Source organism: Aegilops tauschii, chromosome 5, assembly GCF_002575655.3.
Source record: "Aegilops tauschii subsp. strangulata cultivar AL8/78 chromosome 5, Aet v6.0, whole genome shotgun sequence".
Taxonomy (NCBI): Eukaryota; Viridiplantae; Streptophyta; class Magnoliopsida; order Poales; family Poaceae; genus Aegilops; species Aegilops tauschii.
Window position 1 is genome coordinate 313,550,975 of NC_053039.3, and position 21,668 is coordinate 313,572,642.

General features: G+C 44.6%; 2 protein-coding genes across 2 annotated transcripts; one reads left to right on the plus strand and one right to left on the minus strand.

The window, feature by feature from the left end:
- The first annotated feature begins 13,285 nt into the window (after positions 1-13,285).
- Positions 13,286-16,258, plus strand: LOC109770107 (alcohol dehydrogenase 2). The gene is made up of 9 exons (XM_020328820.3): positions 13,286-13,715; positions 13,844-13,980; positions 14,089-14,135; positions 14,262-14,587; positions 14,689-14,771; positions 15,239-15,314; positions 15,448-15,509; positions 15,588-15,683; positions 15,766-16,258. Exons 1-9 carry the CDS (start codon positions 13,682-13,684, stop codon positions 16,042-16,044), a joined length of 1,140 nt encoding a protein of 379 aa, XP_020184409.1. The 5' UTR covers positions 13,286-13,681; the 3' UTR covers positions 16,045-16,258.
- Positions 16,259-16,435: 177 nt separating this feature from the next.
- Positions 16,436-18,658, minus strand: LOC109770125 (uncharacterized protein At4g33100). Its single transcript, XM_020328844.4, has 2 exons — positions 18,330-18,658; positions 16,436-16,819 (listed from the first exon to the last, which is right to left on the minus strand). The coding sequence occupies exons 1-2, from the start codon at positions 18,519-18,521 to the stop codon at positions 16,703-16,705; spliced, it is 309 nt and encodes a 102-aa protein (XP_020184433.1). The 5' UTR covers positions 18,522-18,658; the 3' UTR covers positions 16,436-16,702.
- Between the last annotated feature and the right edge of the window lie 3,010 nt (positions 18,659-21,668).

Sequence of the window (21,668 nt, forward strand, 5' to 3'; positions counted from 1 at the left end):
ATTTCAAAAAAAAAAAGGATAAATTGGAGTCTCGATAGAATTTCTGTTGTGAATGCTACTCCTTTCCTCTGGGTTTATAAGGAGCTTTTTTTAGGGGTAGCATTTTTTTTTGAGAAATCTCGCCACTTTATTAAATAATAGCAATGTTCATAGGTACACGACTTTGGTCATGGGGAACTCCCAACCAAACATGCCGACCTACTCCTAAGTTACAAGCGAACTTGGCGAGATTATGAGCCTCGAAATTATGATTTCTACGCTCGAAAACAAAAACAACCGAATTGAAAAAGCCTTTCCGAAGTGTTATTTCATGTACTATAGCCGAGTGCGGACCGTTTGTTCCTTCATTTATATCTTGAATCACTCCTTTGCAATCTGAGGCAATCATCATGTTTGTCGTCTGAAGATCCTCTGCAAGAGCTAGAGCTTCCCTGCACGCAAATGTCTCCAAGGTTGTGGGGTCAGTTATACCACGATAAACAACCGCAGATGAACCCAAATAAGCTCCCGTGTGATCTCGGCACACTGCTGCGACTGCCCCGCCACGTCTATGACGCCCCACAGCTCCGTCCACATTAATCTTCGCAACACCCAGCGGTGACGCACGCCAACTCCTGTTTCCTCCTTGCTGTACTGCCTGCACTTGTCGCTCGACGGGCTTCTCCAGTTGCTGCAGCTCGTTAAGATACGAGGTGACAAACGAGGAAGTTTGCATTGGAGGTTGAAAAATGCCTTCGTGTGTTTTAGGGGTAGCAGTGGTGGAGCTATGTAGCCAAAGATGGACGGGCCGATTCAAAGGAAGGCCACTATAGTTTGTCCTCATGGCCCAGTTTACTTCAATCCTACACTGTATTTGCTCTGGGCTGGGCCGGCCATGGCCTATTTTGATAACACGTAGCCCCGCCAGTGTTCATAAGGCTTAATACGTATTAATATTTACTTTGAATATCAATTATACCACTAACATATGGGATGTATGCCACAAAAGTACAACATCAAATTCATATTTAAAAGAAGTTTCCAACGGTATAATTTTTATGGCATACATCTCATATATTGTTGATAGAGCTATGGTCAAAGTAAATATTAAAATACATATATGCACCATTCGGTATGAATGGTGAGCTATATCAAAAACAATGAAAAACATTACATATATGCCTTATAAATCCGGATGAAGAGAGTACTGATTATTTTAATTTGTTTATTTCGGTAGAAATTTTCCATGGATGGCCTGTGCAGGAGCTATAATGTAGCCAATGACGGTTAGTTTTGTGCTTAGTTCGATAAAAAAAATTGAATTGTGTGATCAAGGTGGCAACTCCAAGGGGACAGGGACGTGCTAAGTTTAATACCTACTGGGGTATGCTATGCCGGTAGTAATTACTCTATTAGGGAATACCGATGGGCCAAGTTCAATACCGATGGAAAGTTCTTGGGCCAAATGTATTACACAACGAGTGGGATGGGGACGGGGATGGGACAATGCTATATTTACCCGTTACCCTACTTGTATACATCTGACTAGTGGGCTCATAAACCCTAGCTCCCTCCCATCTAACTAAAAATTTGCATCTTCCCACCCAACCGCGCACAAAAAACACATGAACCTTGAGCGGCTGAGCCCAATGGCCCAAAACGACTTAACCTAGCCTAGCCCAGTGGCAAAGCCCGTTCCGGTTGGGCAGTCTTTTTTGTTGTTGTTGATAAAATCAACATATACATGTATAATTCTTGCAAAAAATAATAACAAATTCATATGTATAGTGTGCTACTACTTCGAGTGCGGGTTTCACCGTAGGGATGAAATACCCGATGGGGAAGGGGATGCATTTTTTTATCCACGTACGCCAGGGATGGGGATGGGCATGGGGATGGTCTCACGGGTGTGTGGATGATATTATAGTAAATCCCAACTGGGTATTCCCCATTGTTACTTTGAGGCTAGATGGACCACAATCCGAGTACTACTATTATTGACTGCCTCACAAGGTCTTCTTGTTCATCAAATGGACGTTAAGATAACTTTCCTAAATGGAGAGTCAGAGAAGAAAATTTACATGGAACGAAAGATGGATTTGTAGTATCGGGTTAGGAAAGGAAGATTTGCAATTTACTGAAATCTTTGCATGGCCTAAAACTAGCACATAAGCACTAACAATAGAAATTTATCAAAACTTTGAATTTCATAGGCTTTGTTGTCAATGAAGACGAAAAATGTGTCTGCTACCGTTATGGTGGAGGCAAGGGAGTGATCATTTACTTGTATGTTGATGCATTCTAATCTTTGGCACCAGGGAATCTGTGAAGTAGGATCTGGGAAAACAAACCTTTGCAGTTGGAGAGAACATTTCCTAAAATCACTCATCTGAACATGTAGTTCTATCACAGATACAGTAAAGCGGACTGATTATTCTTAATGTGCTCTGTTACTTGTGTAAGCGAAGATGTTGCCTTATAGGGCTGTCTTTGAAAAAACAAACCTTTATGAGCTAGGTTGCTGGTCACATTCTATGATATTGGGTAATCTCTAGTAAGCTCATGAAAGGCGAGGAGTACGACTTATATGCTCCATCCACGGAATAGCATTGGCAAACATATACCACTAGCGACATTTAGTACTCCTACTTGTCTGCGCAACTTGTCTCCCACGATACCAACTTGTAATGCCCACGATGCGGCTATATCTCCCACGTGTCGAGGCACGGCTTAGAGGCATAACCGCATTGTGGTATTGTCGCAAGAAGGGTTATCTTCACACAATCCCATGTATAACGAGAGTTGGCTTACAATCGCCACTTCACACAATACATAAATTAATTCATACATCATCCAAAATCCACACATAGACCGACTACGGTCAAATCCAAATGAAAGTAAGATAACCCCAAATGCTAGATCCCCGATCGTCCCAACTGGGCTCCACTACTGATTATCAGGAAACGAAACATAGTAACAACCACGTTCCTCGTCGAACTCCCACTTGAGCTCGGTTGCGTCACCTGCACTGCCATCGTCGGCACCTGCAACTGTTTTGGTAGAATCTGTGAGTCACGAGGACTCAGCAATCTCACACCCGCGAGATCAAGACTATTTAAGCTTATAGGAAATGATGGTTTAATGAGGTGGAGCTGCAGCAGGCACTAAGCATATATGGTAGCTAACATACGCAAAAGAGAGCGAGAAGAGAAGCAACGCAACGGTCGCAAAGCTAGAAATGATCAAGAAGTGATCCTGAAACTACTTACGTTCATGGATAACTCCAACCGTGTTCACTTCCCGGACTCCGCCGAGAAGAGACCATCACGGCTACACACACGGTTGATGTATTTTAATTAAGTCAAGTGTCAAGTTCTCTACAACCGGACATTAACAAATTCCCATCTGCCTCATAACCGCGGGCACGGCTTTCGAAAGATAATACCCTGCAGGGGTGTCCCAACTTAGCCCATCATAAGCTCTCACGGTCAACGAAGGATAAACCTTCTCCCGGGAAGACCCGATCAGTCTCGGAATCCCGGTTTACAAGACATTTCGACAATGGTAAAACAAGACCAGCAATACCACCCGCTGTGCCGACAAATCACGATAGGAGCTGCACATATCTCGTTCTCAGGGCACACCGGATAAGCTAAGCGTACAGGTACCAACGTAACCCAAGTAGCCAAGGGACGGTCCCGCACGGTGCTCTAGTTTGGACAAACACTCGGAGGAGCACTGGCCCGGGGGTTAAAATAAAGATGACCCTCGGACTCGCGAAAACCCAAGGGAAAAAGGCTTAGGTAGGCAAATGATAAAACCAAGGTTGGGCCTTGCTGGAGGAGTTTTATTCAAGGCGAACTGTCAAGGGGGTCCCATAAATCACCCAACCGCGTAAGGAACGCAAACTCAAGGAACATAATACCGGTATGACGGAAACTAGGGCGGCAAGAGTGGAACAAAACACCAGGCATAAGGCCGAGCCTTCCACCCTTACCAAATATATAGATGCATTAATTAAATAAGAGATATTGTGATATTCCAAAATATCCATGTTCCAACATGGAACCAACTTCAACTTCACCTGCAACTAGCAACGCTATAAGAAGGGCTGAGCGAAAGCGGTAACTTAGCCAAACAACGGTTTGCTAGGAAAGGATGGTTAGAGGCTTGGCATGGCAATATGGGAGGCATGATATAGCAAGTGATAGGTAGCGCAACATGGCAATAGAACGAACAACTAGCAAAGCAAAGATAGAAGTGATTTCGAGGGTATGGTCATCTTGCCTGCAAGGTCCTCAGAGTTGTCAAAAGCTTGATCCTCGTAAGCGTTCTCAACAGGTTCCTCGTTCACAAACTCGTCTCCCGGCTCTACCCACAGCAAGAACACAAGCAATGGAACCACAATCAATCACGGGAAATGCACAAGCAACATGATGCAATACATGCATGATATGCGAGATGTGATATGCGATGCATATGCGTGCTCCGGAAGAAAAAGGATGAACAAGGCAGTAACTTGGCAAACCAAGTATGCCACTGGAAAGATGAGATGATTTCGGTCGAAATTGATATAAAGATCACCGGAAACGGATGCACGGTTTGCAAATGGCAAGCAAAACAAGAATAACACGAATCTGCGATTAACAACATGATAGCACTTAGAATACATCAAGTAACTATGCTACAGCACCCCAACATAGCAACAAAGCATATTACGGTAATCTACAGGAGATGCTTGACAAAAGATAAACACTGAGCTACGGCTAATTCACACAATAACAGGTTCAAACAAGCATGGCAAGAATGCAAAAGATATCAGCTTCACAGACGGTGAAAATACTGAACATGGCTGAAACAGCATCAGGTAGCAATGTTCAGAGCAAGCAATCAACATACTACAGGAACTTAACATAGCAAAACAAGGCATTGCATGAATCTACTAAATGCATAGAACAAAAGTCCCTTACTGACCATAAGCCAAAAAGGATCATAAGATATGATGGCACCATGTAAACATAGCAAGTTTCGTTAACAGGTTTCAGACTTAGCAGAAAACAGAACATGGCATTAACAGAATTATGAAGGCATCTTTGTGAGCTCGATTCACTCATCACAAAGCAATGCATGACAAAACAAGCATACCTACAGCAAGATGGCATGTTTATGAAGCTAACCATGGCAAGATTAAGTTCATAGCATGTATGGATCAATTACAACAACCTTGGCAAAATTGAATATCATGTTAACATTCTGCCAGGAACATTTTATAGCAAAAGTAGAGTAAGATTAATACATGCTAGGACACTCCATAATTGCAAACAGGGGCATGGATGGATTGAGCACAACTATATATACAAAACATCCTTACTGAACATACTCAAAAGAAGCACGGATGTCTCTGTAGACACATGGATACATGGCAACAAAATAACAGCAGTCACAGACTTGGCAAAATCCCGTCCCTGGAAACAGAAACATCACGAAGCCTAGTTTGCATGCTTGTGCTAGTCACCACATAGATCACAAAAATACATGGCATACACCTCTGTAAAGATGTCATGGCATAGATCAAAACACCTGCAGACCTCATGCCCATAAGATGCACACATCAATTGCAACAAAACTAACAAATCACCAAGTTCTGATAAGTCTCAGCAGTAAACATCATATAGCACTCTTGCACCAGAGATTTGGGCATCAAGATGGACTCAAACAAGCATGGCACAATGGAACAAAATGAAGAGCATCTCGAGACGAACATTCCAATATATCATGTGCATGAAACGGAGCAGTATGCGATGAGATATGATGCAATGAACATGAGCACATAATGTGAAATATTCGGGACTTGGGAGGATTTCGGGGGTCAACCTAATCCCAGATCTGGATCGGGAGCTGGCACGGAAGTCGAGGCAGCAGCGCGAGCTCGCCGGAGATCGAGGACGGGGACGCCGGAGGGGACGAGGCCGGAGTGGCGGCGAGGAAAGAAGGCGGCGGGGGCACGGGCGCCGGAGTCGCCGGAGTTGGCGCGGGCGTCGAGGCGCGGGCAGCTGCGCGGTCGGTGGAGGCGGAGCCGCGGCGGCGGGAGGCGCCGGCGATGGAGGCGGAGCGGCGGGCGGCGGCGGGAGTCGCGCGGGGCGCGGGGCGACGGGGAGATGGGCCGGGAGGGCCCGACTCGGGCTCTCCGGGCCGCGAGCGGTGGGTAGCGGCGGCGGGACACGTGGCGGCGGCGGATTGGGCGAGGGCGGCGGCGGACGTGTCCGACGGCGGGCGGACGTTTTGTCCGGCGCGCGGAGGTGGAAGAGGCTAGGGTTTGGACCCGAAATTTCGGAGGGGGAGGTGTTTATATAGGCATAGGGAGCTAGGAGAGTCCAAATGAGGCACGGTTTTCGCCCACACGATCGTGATCGAACGACCGAGAGCATGGAGGGGACTTAGATGGGTTATTGGGCTGTTAGGAGGGGGGTTTGCTGCAACTCACAAAAGGACTTTGCGGTTACCCGGTTAACCGTTGGAGCACCAAACGACCTCCAAATGGAACGAAACTTGACAGGTGGTCTACCGGTGGTATACCAAGGCCACTTGGCAAGCCTCGGTCCATTCCGAGAACGTTTAACACCCGCTCACGAAAAGAGACAAGAGGGGTGCGCCGGTGCATGTGGGAGTGTCGGATTGCAAAACGGACAACGGGAAAAAAATGCTCGGATGCATGAGACGAACACGTATGCCAAATGATATGCACATGATGACATGATATGAGATGCATGACATGAACAAAATGCAAAACGAAAGACAAAACCCGACCACGGAGGGAATATCATAACACATAGCCGAAAATGGCAAGAGTTGGAGTTACAAATATGGAAAGTTACATCCGGGGTGTTACAACACTCCACCACGACGAGAGGATCTCGTCCCGAGATCTAGGACTGAAAGAACTCCGGATATTCGGAACGGAGGTGGTCCTCGCGTTCCCAGGTGGCTTCTCGGTCGGAATGGTGCGACCACTTCACTTTCAGGAATTTGATTGACTTGTTGCGAGTCTTGCGCTCAGTTTCTTCAAGAATAGCAACGGGGTGCTCATGATAAGACAGATCTTCTTGGAGGTCAATCTCTTCGAAGTTGATGGTGCGCTCAGGAGTCTTGAAGCACTTGCGAAGCTGTGACACGTGGAACACATCGTGCACGTTCGCGAAGTTGGAGGGAAGCTCAAGTTGATAGGCGAGGTCGCCTCTTTTGCCAATGATCTTGAAAGGACCCACGTATCTAGGGGCAAGTTTCCCTTTGATACCGAAGCGACGAGTGCCTTTCATTGGAGATACGCGGAGGTAGACATGGTCTCCGATCTCGAAAGCCACATCACGGTGCTTACTATCATAGTAACTCTTCTGGCGCGATTGCGCGGCTTTGAGATTTTCACAGATGACTTTACACATTTCTTCAGCCTCTGTGATTAAGTCATTGCCAAGAAGTTGGCGTTCACCAGTCTCTGACCAATTGAGAGGAGTACGGCACTTTCTGCCATAGAGAATTTCGAATGGGGCCTTGCCCGAACTCGCTTGGAAGCTGTTGTTGTAGGAGAATTCGGCATATGGAAGACAATCTTCCCACTTCATGCCAAAGGAAATGACACAAGCCCTGAGCATATCTTCAAGGATTTGATTGACTCGCTCGACTTGGCCACTAGTTTGAGGATGGAAAGTTGTGCTGAAGCGAATGTTGGTGCCCATGGCCTTCTGGAAGGAGTCCCAAAACTTAGAAGTGAAGATGCTTCCACGATCTGAAGATATCAATTGTGGAATGCCATGCAAGGAGACAATCCTGGAGGTGTATAGCTCTGCCAACTGAGCTGCTGTGATAGATTCTTTGATTGGAAGGAAATGAGCCACTTTAGTAAGCTTGTCGATGACAATGAAGATAGCATCATTTCCACGCTTGGACTTGGGAAATCCAGTCACGAAGTCCATTTCGATATGATCAAACTTCCATTCTGGGATAGCAAGAGGTTGGAGGAGACCAGCTGGTCGTTGGTGTTCTGCTTTCACCCTTCGACAGACATCACATTCATTCACGAATTGAGCGATTTCTCGCTTCATTCGAGTCCACCAATACGACTGCTTGAGGTCATGGTACATCTTCGTACTTCCAGGATGAATGGAAAGAAGAGAATTGTGCGCCTCGTTCATAATGACTTTCCTTAGGTCACCTTTAGGAACCACAATCCGGTCCTCGAAGAATAAAGTGTCTCGGTCATCAATGCGATAGCACTTATATTTGGAAAGACCCTTGTCAATACCACGTTTCACCTTCTTCACCATGGTATCCAGGAGTTGTGCCTCACGAATTTGATCTGCCAAAGTAGAAGAGACTATGAGGTTGGCAAGAAAGCCTTGAGGAACAACTTGGAGATTCAGCTTGCGGAAAGCTTCACAAAGGTCCGGTTGGAAGGGCTTGAGAATTAAACTGTTGCAATAAGCCTTCCTGCTCAAAGCATCTGCAATGACATTGGCCTTGCCTGGAGTATATTCAATACTCGGATTGTACTCTTGAATCATTTCGACCCATCGAGTTTGTCTGAGGTTGAGGTTGGGCTGAGTGAAGATGTACTTGAGACTCTTGTGATCGGTGAATGTGTCCACTTTTCTTCCCAACAAGAGATGTCTCCATGTTATTAATGCATGGACAACTGCCGCCAACTCAAGATCGTGAGTGGGGTAGTTCTTTTCGTTGGGCTTCAACTAACGAGAGGTATAGGCCACAACTTTCTTCTCTTGCATTAATACAGCACCGAGACCTTGAAGAGAAGCATCACAGAAAATTTCGAATGGCTTGGATTCGTCAGGAGGAGTTAAGACAGGAGCTGTGACGAGTTTCTCTTTGAGAGTGTTGAAAGCAACGTCACACTCAGGAGTCCAAACATACTTCACATGCTTCTGGAGGAGGTTGGAAAGAGGCTTTGCAATCTTAGAGAAATTCTCAATGAATCTTCGGCAATAGCTTGCAAGACCAAGGAAACTGCGGAGCTGCTTGACATTCTGAGGAGGTTCCCAATTCACAATTGCAGACACCTTCTCGGGATTAACAACGATGCCCTTGGCAGAGATGATATGACCAAGGTAAAGAACATCATCAAGCCAAAACTCACATTTGGAAAACTTCGCATAGAATTGATACTCTCTGAGCTTGTCGAGCACCAATCGCAAATGTTTGGCATGATCCTTCTTATTCTTGGAGAAGACCAAGATATCATCGAGATACACCAGGACGAATTCATTGGTATAGGGGTTGAAGATGAAATTCATCATGCGAGAGAATGTTGGAGGAGCATTGACAAGGCCGAAAGACATGGCAGTATATTCATAAGAACCAAAGCTTGTTCTGAATGCTGTCTTGAGAATATCTTCTTCACGAATGCGAATCTGATGATAACCCATTCGAAGGTCAAGCTTGGAGAATACTTTAGCACCTTTAAGTTGCTCGAATAGCTCATTGATGTTGGGAAGTGGATACTTATTCTTGATTGTCTTCTTGTTCAATGGACGGTAGTCAACACAAAGTCGGTCCGTGCCATCCTTCTTCTGGACAAAAAGAACACCACAACCCCATGGAGATGAACTCGGTCTGATCAAACCCAGACGCTCTTGTTCATCGAGCTGTTTCTTCAATTCCTTCAGCTCCTTGGGTCCAAGCTTGTAAGGACGCTTGCAAACGGGTTCAGTGCCAGGCTCAAGATCGATAACGAACTCAACTGGCCGGTGAGGAGGCATACCCGGAAGCTCTTCTGGAAAGACATCTTGATACTCACAAACGACTGGAATTTGAGAAATAGCATCCAATTCGCCCTTCTCATTGAGAGAAAATAACCGAATGGTCTCGTCACGAGCGGCATAGATAATCACATCCTCAGAAGAGTGTGTCAATTGAATTTCCCTGGCAGCATAATCAAGTTGAGCCTTGTGCTTAGAAAGTCAGTCCATCCCGAGAATTAGATCAATATCAGAGTCTCCAAGAACAAAAGGTTTAGACAGAAATTTATAGTTGCCCATCTTGATAGAAACATCCGGAATCATTGTGGTAGCCCTCATAGAAGAGCCCGGAGAAACAACTCCCATGGGTTTTTTCAACATTTCCGAAATGAAATCATGCTTTGCAACAAATGATCTTGACATGAAACAATGCAATGCACCAGTGTCAAAAAGAACTTTTGCAGGAATATCATTAACTGAGAGATTACCCATTATCACATCAGTAGATTCCTCCGCTTGAGCTGCATTCATCATGTTCACCTTTGCAGACTTGGGATTATGCTTGACCACTGCATTGCTGGAAGATCTCACAGGAGGAGGAGGCGGAAGGCGCCTTTGGTTGAAGCACTTGTTAACATAGTGACCTTTCTGATGACACTTGTTGCAAGTCACCTCCGAGAGCGGACGATGATAAGGAGCATTCAACTTTGGAGCTTGATTCTGAGACTTGTTCTGATAGCCAGGGTTGGATGAGTGGGAAGATCCATGGCCACGTTTGTTCTTCTGCTGGAAAGGTGGATGAGTGGGAGTAAAACTTGTCTGCGCAAGACTGATATCAAGACATTCCATTGTTCACTTGTGAATAAGTCTAGCTACTTCTCTAGGTGTATGTTCAACCCTAATGGGTGTCCACCTAGTTGCGTGTATATCAAACAATGCACTGGAACAAATGTAATCTAATGTGTTTGTGAGATTTGATGGGGGATTGTTAGACTTTATGGGATTGGCCCACTAAATCTTGTACCTCGGTCCAATAAAATTATGGATCTCATAGGAGAGTGGATTTTCTACCCTGGGTGTAGTACACTCCGGTGAACGAAAAATTGAAAAAACAATATGAAAAAAATTCGAAAAAATCTGAAATTCTGCGACATCAAACATGATATTTTTTTTTAGGTTGTTACAAAATTTTATCCACAAATAACATTCGAGGAGCTCTCAGAAAAAAAACAAAATCACTGCTCAAAGTTTTGTGCACTTTTTGAGTAAAAAATTTTATGAGAGCTCGTTGAATGTTATTTGTGAATAAAATTTTGCAAAAACCTAAAATATTTGATCATGTTTGATGTTGCAAAGTTCCAGAAATTTGTTTCATACTATTTTTTCAATTTAGTATTGACTCGGTGTACTACACCTGAGTGTAGCCACACCTCTCCGATCTCAAAGGCCCATTTTATGTTTGTAAGTTTAGTCCCGCTAAATTTTATGTGTGTAACTTTAGTCCCATATTATACGTTGACGAGATAACACTGCTACTCCTTGTAGCATGAGAAAAGAGAACAACAACACACGTTCACTCACTCACTCGATTTACCACGCCACACATAGTGTGCATGTCGTGTTTCATGAGTCAACTCTGTTTGAAGAACTAAATTTTGCTTGGCAGTGCACTGCTAAGGAAGCTTTGGGTGTACATGTCAACACTCAAGCTCGTTGTGGGCACATTTTTTGCTTCCAAAGATTCTTCCGCCATGTGTTAGCTGCATCTCCTCAGTCTCCTAGGCATCAAAGGTCAGAACTACCAAATCATCATAACGGGTAATCTAATGCAATATGACCAAAAACATAAACTGGTTGGTCTATTCAACTTGATATTCCAACCATTTAGATATGGAAAGCTATTTTCAAATTTCTTGATAAGGAAAGGTAGTACTTATGCGTACCTTGGCCATTTGTCCCGTCTAAGACAGCTTGTAGTTTCAATGTTGTTCTATAATACATCATTCCACGAACCAGACATTACAGTTGTATTAGAACAAACTCACTGTCGGTTTCTTGAAAGCCCTTGTCAAGACCGAGTTCTATCACCATAGGCAATCTCGTAAGCCAGTGGCGGAGCTACATGCATTGTTGAGGGGGAGGGGGCCAATGCCCCCCCCCCGGATATTTAGTGAAGAAAAAAAATAGAGGCTTAGATTAATAAGATTGCATCCCCCCAAAGACGTATATTTTCTCTTTGCCTCCCCCCCTTGATTCTCTCCTAGCTCCGCCCCTGACGTAAGCAATCTAATTTGGATGAAAGATTGGGATGCAAGGGAACTTTCTAACGACTTCATATTCTTAGCCTCTGCTTTAAGTAGGATATCTTCATGCAGCCCACGAAGAACCAAATACAACTGCCCACAGAGGAAAATATAACACCTACAGTTGATAACTACATAAAATATGGACCTGTTAGAATAATAGGACTCGTCGTTGGTACTAAACAAAAAAAATACATCCACTGAAAAGATTGGATTTAACCAACGTGAAGTTACAATGCAAGCGTGCACAAGAGAGGGATGGATGGAGAAAACATATTAGGCTGTTGAACTAGAGCCCCACTGTGGTGAAATAGCAGGAAAGCATCTGGCGAAGATCAAATCCTTGCCCTAGGCAGTATATTTCACGTCTGATTGTCTGTTCACCATTGCCATTTGCAACTTTGGCTTCAAATATTGATATCTGATTAAGACTAACAGCATGCCATTTGCCAATTTGAACATACTCATTGTAAGTTATATTTCAGCGATGCAATATGGAATTATAACCTGTAAAGTTAATGTTAAGGCGCAATTTCTCTCAAAATGACATGAAATTATTATTTCCAACAAAACAAATATTTAAATTACCAGCAAATGCATCCTTGCTTAAGTTTATGGTTTTATATGCTTTCCTTATACCACCTCTTGTCAAATGAAAGATCCGGATGACCATAGTGCATCGTACTCTACAACCATTTTGGATCTTTTAGTGCATAAACATACTATCAGTTCTTCGGTAAAGATATGCATGGTATTTAATAGTATATGACACCCTAACATTCATAAACAAGAACATATAGAGCGTCGGAAATTAGTTTGTGTCATCTAAGATGAGAAGCATGCTTTCACCTAATGGGATCAGCGAGGAATCTCTGTCCAATTGTAACAAAGGTTGTTTCTTAGTATGACATGAATCCAGCAACCGAAATATATTGCAACGGTTTCCGCAACAACACGCGGGGTATCATCTACTCCCTCCGTCCTATAAATATAAGAGCGCTTTTTACACTAGTGTAGTGTCAAAAACGTAGTTAATTATGGAAGTTGAGCATGGCCCGATGCTGATTTTGGTTTTATGGCTGCATTTTATTACGTGTGAATGTGTGATATCAAAAAAAAAATGGAAGGCAGGCAGCAGTTTGATGTAAATAAATTCTACGGACGTAAAGGTTGAAATCACAACACGAGAGCAAGAACGGATCATTGAGCCAATTATTGAGGCCTTAAACTTCACGGACCACACAATTATTTTCCACGCACTTATCGCCTTGCTACCATCACAAGATGCTACGGTCCATTGCTGCAACAGTGTTCCCCAAGTTTTAGCCAGGCAACCAGTCCAATCCCACAGATATCGTGTCAAAAACCAAATCTGAGAATAGTCATCTGAATGAACCGACTAATGTTGATTGATGCGACGATAAAAATCAATAAAAATTATCATAACCAGAAGAAGAAAACAATCTACTTCATCAGCATTAACACCCCGTGCTATGTCATCAATCAACCCGCTTCATCGATCCGCCGTCGAGCAGCAGCCAGCGTATATATGTAGCTCGGTTCCTCAGCACCAACTCATCAGCAAACCCGTGACTGCGAAGAAGAAGAAGAAAGAGTGAGGGAGATATCGACTGAAGCTCTTGCAGTGAAATGGCTACCGCCGGGAAGGTGATCAAGTGCAAAGGTTGGTTCCTGAACCATTAAGTTTCCTATTCATCTCAGTCTGTGTGAAGAAATTCCTGGAATGGGTGGATGGGATGAAATTAACAAGGGAGGGCGCCTAGTTAATTTGGTTGGTGCTGGCAATGGCAGCGGCGGTGGCGTGGGAGGCCGGGAAGCCGCTGTCGATGGAGGAGGTGGAGGTGGCGCCGCCGCAGGCCATGGAGGTGCGCGTCAAGATCCTCTACACCGCCCTCTGCCACACCGACGTCTACTTCTGGGAGGCCAAGGTATATATCTTATCCACAACATCTCACAGCGTACCACTTTTGTGTTTTCCAATTTACTTCATCTGGATGGATGGATGAGTTGGTGATGTGCTGCTTGGATTTGGGCAGGGCCAAACTCCGGTTTTCCCTAGGATCTTGGGCCATGAAGCTGGAGGGTATCCATCCACTCAACTTTTGCCTCTCTTTCCCCTGTTTTAAGTTTTATACTTGTTAATTACTTCATGAAATCTAGCTTGAACCCTCACCTGAATTATGATTTATATGTTCCCTCACACTCACAGCATTGTGGAGAGCGTCGGCGAGGGCGTGACGGAGCTGGTGCCGGGCGACCATGTCCTCCCGGTGTTCACCGGAGAGTGCAAGGAGTGTGCCCACTGCATGTCAGAGGAGAGCAACCTCTGTGACCTCCTGAGGATCAATGTCGACCGCGGCGTGATGATCGGCGACGGCCAGTCCCGCTTCACCATCGACGGAAAACCCATCTTCCACTTCGTCGGGACGTCCACCTTCAGCGAGTACACCGTGATCCATGTCGGGTGCCTCGCCAAGATCGACCCCGAGGCGCCCCTCGACAAAGTCTGCCTCCTTAGCTGCGGTATCTCAACCGGTAAAAGTCTATTTGTACATATGAAATCTTCCCAGCCGACGAGATCAACATATTTGGGACGCCTCAGGGAACTACTGAGATGTCACGTTTCTAATTCACAGGGCTAGGTGCCACCCTCAACGTCGCCAAGCCGAAGAAGGGTATGACAGTGGCGATTTTCGGTCTTGGAGCTGTTGGCCTTGCTGTAAGTGACACGCTATTCTTTCAGGTTTTTGGAACATGGCTCCACGGAAACCCTTTGTGAATGGTAAATTCGGAAAAAATGCTAGGAAAAAAAATATATAAATTCTGAATTTTGTATAACATACATAGTCGATCTGTATGCTTGCTCGCATACGAAGTTTCACGAAGAAATAACATCCATGATAAAATGGCAAAATCGATGCTATAAAAAACCATTGTTTGGTTGAACAGTTAGATTTCGATTGTATGTTCTTCACCGAGAATACCACGGGTATCATTCCGTCATGAAACTTCAAACACGAGTAGCTAGAATGGTCGGCCAACTTTGATACCCCAAAATTTCAGAATTTTTTGATTCCCTTTAATATTTTTCTTGATTTTCCTTTCACATGAGTGCGCTTGAAACAATTGTTCACCTTTGTACTTTCGGCTATGACCAAGACTAATCACTGACACATGCATGATCAGGCCATGGAAGGGGCCAGGATGTCCGGCGGATCGAGGATTATCGGTGTGGACTTGAACCCTGCAAAACACGAACAAGGTAAGCATGCTAATCTGCCATTGTCATCGATCTTCAGGGAGAAGAAAAGATACTCCATCTTGCCAAAAATGTGTTGGTTACCGAAGCACATTGACCCAACCTTGCAACCCCATGCATGTCCACTGTTTTTCAGCTAAGAAATTTGGCTGCACCGACTTTGTGAACCCCAAGGACCACACCAAGCCAGTGCAAGAGGTACGTTTGTTCATGACATACGTACACAAGAAGCTTGTGTCAAATGAAATGCTGACGGTCCAAATATATACGCCACAGGTGATCGTGGAGATGACCGACGGCGGAGTCGACCGGGCGGTGGAGTGCACTGGCAACGCCGACGCCATGATCTCCGCCTTCGAATGCGTGCACGATGTACATACATATGATGATCACTTGCTCCTTCTTCTGCTTGAAACTGAATCCTGAGGCTAATGCTATGGCCTGATGGGAGCAGGGGTGGGGCGTGGCGGTGCTGGTGGGCGTGGCGCACAAGGAGGCGGTGTTCAAGACCCACCCCATGAACTTCCTCAACGAGAGGACGCTGAGGGGCACCTTCTTCGGCAACTACAAGCCGCGCACCGACCTCCCAGGCGTCGTCGACATGTACATGAGGAAGGAGCTGGAGCTGGACAAGTTCATCACCCACAGCGTGCCCTTCTCGCAGATCAACACGGCCTTCGACCTCATGCTCAAGGGGGAAGGCCTGCGCTGCGTCATCAGGATGGATGAGTAGAGTAGAGCACCTGGCTCTTCTTCATCCCTCGCTGCTATTGCACTACAACACACATGTATTACCTCTTTGCTTACCTTTTTTTTTAAGCCACGCCCCTTAGGACTCCGGTTCATGAAATAAACAGAAGAAGGTTGCTCGATTAATTTGCGGAAACCCAAGTGAAAACCATAAAATTTATGTACCCAATCAATTTATTTCAACATAGTTCGTTCGCCTACATCTGGGTTTTTTATTTCTTGATTTTTATGCATCCCCTCCCCCCCCCCCCCCCCCCCCCCCCCCGCCCCGTCTACTTATTCGAAATATCAGTGACTTATTTCTCATCACAGCAGATGATCAGATTTAATCTACATCTCATCCTTTGACTAGAAGAAGCGTGCGTGAAACAGTGTTACAAAACCTGGACAGCTGATACTATTCAACTAATTTCATAATCCAGAACTGCTCAGTATTTACAAACTATTGCTCGGTTGAGTATACTTTGTAAGATGAGTACAATCAGATCCAAGCAAATTTTACAAGTTAATCTCATGAGCTGAAATCGACATGATCCAGGGACATAACATGTATCCAAATACAGACTTTGTGGCTCACTCTATCAATCGTCTCCGAATTTTGATCAAGGAAAGAAATCGACCATGTTGTTAGTCCAAGGCTGTCATTTTGATGGGGTGGCACCTTGTCGCGACGAAGAATCGGGATCAAGCTGGGCATAAGACGGAGACGTTTCCGACTCCAGTAGGATTTGCCTGAGATGCTTGTCTTCGAGATGTTCCTAGAAACAATTAAAATGTGGAATGATCAGCCATTAGACAAGCAAGAAACACGCAACATTAAATCATAGAATCTAAACCTAAAGGGCTGTGAAATGCAAGATTAGACAGATTGCTTATGTGGAAATGAAGAAAAAAGGGTACTGGTGCATGTTGAACACTCATTGCGTGATAGTACAACAGTGCTTTGTGATTATGTGAATGAACATAACTTCTTTGAACTCAATTTTTGAACAATCATTCTTGTAAAATACAGATATATGACAACAACATGGACAACTGAAGAGGCAAATAACACAGACACAGGCCGAATTTTGAAAAAAAATAAGACACCTTTTATCTATAAATAAAATAATTAAATACATTAGGGTGTTCAGAAGGTTTCATTCCTTGCAGTAATGGCAAATTGCTGCAAACAAAAACACAAAGCTGTGAACTATTGATCTGGTACGATTTGATATAACCACCAGTTTTACTGAATACACGGCATTGCTATTTGCACTATATAATTAAGTCATGAAGAACAACTGACTTCCAACTCTACAAACAAACAAACAAGTTGGGGTAGGCAATTGACTTCCAACTCTGCAAGTGAAATAAAAAAGACAGTCCGTTCAGCAATAGAAATTGACAACAGTGAGTTTTCCTGAGAAATATTGGGTGGGTTGGCAGTCACTAAGCAACCAGAATGCCTGCCAACCATGTCACAAATTATCACCAGTATCGCACCAGTTATGACCAATACTCCCTCTGTCTCAAAATGTAAGCGTTTTTTGATACTATCAGTCTGAGCTCCCCTTTTATCCAAAAAACAAAAATCCATTGTTGGTTAACTCTCTACAGACTGAGCTCCCCTGTGATGTCAATTAACTGCTTTGTCATGCAAATGTGATGGAACTGGCAGTCTTGCAAGCTCAATTGCTCCGACTATTTAGAGAGGATATACAAGGTTAATAACTTGTGTTTTTTTAGGCAATAACCTTTTTGGGTTGAAGAGTGGATAACAATTAACAAGAAACAGCATCCTCGTTAACCTACATTGCTTGTCCACACATAGGTGCTCTGGACTGCCATTGCACACGATTGCCAGATCCCACATTTGCAACATAATCGAGATCATAAGCAACATAACACCTGACCGCCATAAGCCCTTCTACTATGATGATTCTCACATTCTCCCCAGAATACCCACCTAGGCCAATCCAGTCAAAGAAGCGACATAATCGTGACAGTCCCTCAAAATATCTTCCTAAACAAGCTATTCCAAATCTTACATGAAATTTATACCTCCCTGGAGTTATCTCGGCCTAAGATACAAGATCTTCATAATCAGGAATTCATATATCTGGAAAACATCACCTCAGGGATCCCCATTAGAGAAAACTAGGTGGTCAATGGCGGGGATCTCTACCGCGCGCGCATCGCAAACCGATGATCCAATCTAAGTGCCAAGCAATGATAGCGAGGAGCGGTTGGGGGGAGGGAGGGATGCCGGGCGTGGGCTAGGTTTACCTCGAGGCAGGCGCGGTACTTGTGCCAGTCGGCGGCGCAGTCGTCCTTGTTCCACTGGCCCTTGGCGAACTTGTCGGCGTACCACCGGTTGAAGCACTCGTGGTACGCCGCCCGGAGCTCGGAGCACGCCGCCGCGGCGGCCGACGAGGTGGCGGCCGCCGGAGAGGACGGCTTGCCCCGGCCGAACACCATCCTTGTGCTGCTTCTCCCTGGCCACCGCCGCCGAGTCTCGTTTTGTGTTCTCGCTCTGTCCTTCCCTGACTGATTCCCTCTCTCTCTCTCTCTCTCTCTCTCTCTCTCTCTCTCCCTCTCTCTCCCGTCCCACGACCCTGCGCAAAGACAGGTTTATTTATTACCGTAATATATAATCCGGTCGTAAGGCGTATTTGGGGATATTACGTAAACCTACTCGAAGCGGATTCCAATTTCTACCGCAAAGCCGTACCGAACTTGCATACGCCTGGTGTATTATGTTTTTCGGACGGACGCCTCGTGTGTGTTTTAACTACTTTTGAGTTTTCTCTCCCTTTTTTAGCACAAAATTAATTGTTTTTGTTATTTGAAAAACTTCTAATTTATTCGTCGCCTATCAAGGTAGTACAAATACCAGAAGTAAAAATTACATCCATATCGTATACCACCTAGCGACGACTACAAGCACTGGGGCGAGCCGAAGAAGTGCTGCCGTCATTGCCCCTCCATCACTCGAGTCGGACAAACCTTGTCGTAGTAGACAGTCGGAAAGTCGTCATGTTAAGACCTCATAGGACTAGCGCACTAGAATAGCAACCGCCGTCGATGAAGAGAAGTGTAGATCAGAAAGATCCAATCTGTAGACACACCAACATAGACTGGATCCAAGCGGATCCATCGAAGAAAACGCTGACTGAATCCCTTGAGATCCGTCGAAGACAAACCTCCACATGCTCTCCGATGATGCTAGAAGCATCAACGGAATGGAGGTAGGCGGAGAGAATCTTATTCCATCTGCAAGAAGGTGTCGTTGTCCCGCCTTTCTGAGCAGGACACAAACTCGAGCAAAACTCGTAAATAAACTAAAAACGAAGCCCTCCCGTCGGCAAAGATTGGGATCCACCGCACTTCCACGGTCCTAAGGCCAAAGAAGACGAGGTAGGCCGGCTGCACGATGGGAGGCAGCAGAAACCCTAGCGTGTGTGCACTTGCATGAAAACCCTAGCGCAGTAAAGTAGGCACGACATGTTTAACATAACATTAAATTGACATGAAAACAACCTTTTATACCAAGGAATACTAATAATTGTGTGTGTGCGCAATGCATGATAATACTAGGACGTCAATAACGTCAAAACGTTCATTTTTGGATCATGGCAAATCGAATGTTTTTTAGACAATTTTAGTGACATGAGGATGATAAGTTTAGTTGGCAAGAAATCCATGCACAATTTATTTTTCCCCCAGAAAATTGACGTGCATGTCAACTAAACTTGTCATTCTCGCGTCACTAAAATTTTCATAAAAAATGTTTTGACTTGCCATGATCATATCTCGAACGTTCGGGGTTTATCATTTTCATAATATTAAGCAAAATATTAGTTTATTACATACTAATATTAGCCAATATATAAATTGCATGTTAATATTAGCCAGGATATAATTACTTGATTAATGTTGACGTTGATATTAGGCATAATATTAATTGGTGGAGGGTGCTAAATGTGTTTATAGTGTTATAAAAATGTTTAACACTAAACATTGTAGCGACTTAGATCATTGGATAGATATGGTCGAACGGGATAAGATTCGTTGGATATCCCTAAGTTGCTCTTTTAATATTGGTGTATATGAATATAGATATTTAAAACAGTAGAATGAAAACACAAAGAGGTACGCCTAACCTTATAACCCAAAAGAATAGAAAAATAATAGACGTGCCCCTGACTTATACAAAGTGAAACTTCATACAAACAATGAAAAATTACAACAAGTCTAAATCAATTCCCGTGTGCATCCAGTCTCACCATCACCAAGACAGGACCACTTGGGATGACAAGACCTTTGTAGCACCATCTCCAACATCATGGACTTCGAGTCAAAGCCTAGTCTGCTTCCCTTTTGACGCTCAAGTTGGGAGGGAGATAGATAGCTGTCCTTCGGCCAACAAAATTTAGTGGTAGATGGTGAAGGCGACATTTAACTTCCACAGTAGGCATCATAGCTCCTCCATAGACATCACTGATGATGAGTTCCTTCCCTGTCTGTGATACAACTTTCCATTCCTCCCCTCCTCTTCATGCATCAATCCACCTCCACGATGGTGCCAGGAGCCGAAGACGAGGGAAGGGCCTCCTCTAGATCGGGGGAACCAACAAACTTGTTGAAGGACTTGTTGAACTTGCTTCCTGTCACCACAACCAACAAAGACAAATGCCGCTAGTCACCGCTCGCAACTCAACTACATGCTCTGGACCGGCATCATGCCAAACACCTCTAAGGCAATACTAACCCTAGACCTACTATAAAGGGGAACCTATGCTCCTCATCCAGATCAACACTGAGTAGCGGCGACGGGGAGGGGGAAAGGGGATAGAGCTGGGGAAACACCGACGATTCTCAATAGGTTGGTAGGAGGAGCAAGGGAAAGGGTAGGATGCTAGCTGCTCTATGTTTCTTCCGGACTCATCATGCCATGTGCTCTAATGGTTTTAAACAAGAACAAGAATGAGTTTTTCTAAAAAAGGGTAATGTTATGCAACGAACATTCACAGGGGATGGCATTTGCGAATGCTCATTAAGGCAATTTATGTCGCAGTAGCATAACAATTCCTGAAGGAAATATGCCCTAGAGGCAATAATAAAGTTGTTATTTATATTTCCTTATATCATGATAAATGTTTATTATTCATGCTAGAATTGTATTAACCGGAAACTTAGTACATGTGTGAATACATAGACAAAACAGAGTGTCCCTAGTATGCCTCTACTTGACTAGCTCGTTATTCAAAGATGGTTAAGTTTCCTGACCATAGACATGTGTGTTGGGGAACGTACCAGAAATTCAAAATTTTCTACGCATCACCAAGATCAATCTATGGAGTTTACTAGCAACGAGAGGGAAGGAGTGCATCTACATACCCTTGTAGATCGCGAGCGGAAGCGTTCAAGAGAACGGGGTTGATGGAGTCGTACTCGTCGTGATCCAAATCACCGATGATCCTAGCACCGAACGGACGGCACCTCCGCGTTCAACACACGTACGGAGCAGCGACGTCTCCTCCTTCTTGATCCAGCAAGGGGGGAGGAGAGGTTGATGGAGATCCAGCAGCACGACGGCGTGGTGGTGGAAGTAGCGGGGATCCC

Bases quoted from the DNA above. Each gene is read 5' to 3' on its own strand.
- LOC109770107 (XM_020328820.3), top strand. From the start codon at position 13,682: ATGGCTACCGCCGGGAAGGTGATCAAGTGCAAAG. The intron at 15,510-15,587 runs GTACGTTTGTTC...TATACGCCACAG, and splicing joins ACACCAAGCCAGTGCAAGAG to GTGATCGTGGAGATGACCGA. The intron at 15,684-15,765 runs GTACATACATAT...TGATGGGAGCAG, and splicing joins CCTTCGAATGCGTGCACGAT to GGGTGGGGCGTGGCGGTGCT.
- LOC109770125 (XM_020328844.4), bottom strand. From the start codon at position 18,521: ATGGTGTTCGGCCGGGGCAAGCCGTCCTCTCCGGCGGCCGCCACCTCG. The intron at 16,820-18,329 runs GTAAACCTAGCC...AATTGTTTCTAG, and splicing joins AGTACCGCGCCTGCCTCGAG to GAACATCTCGAAGACAAGCA.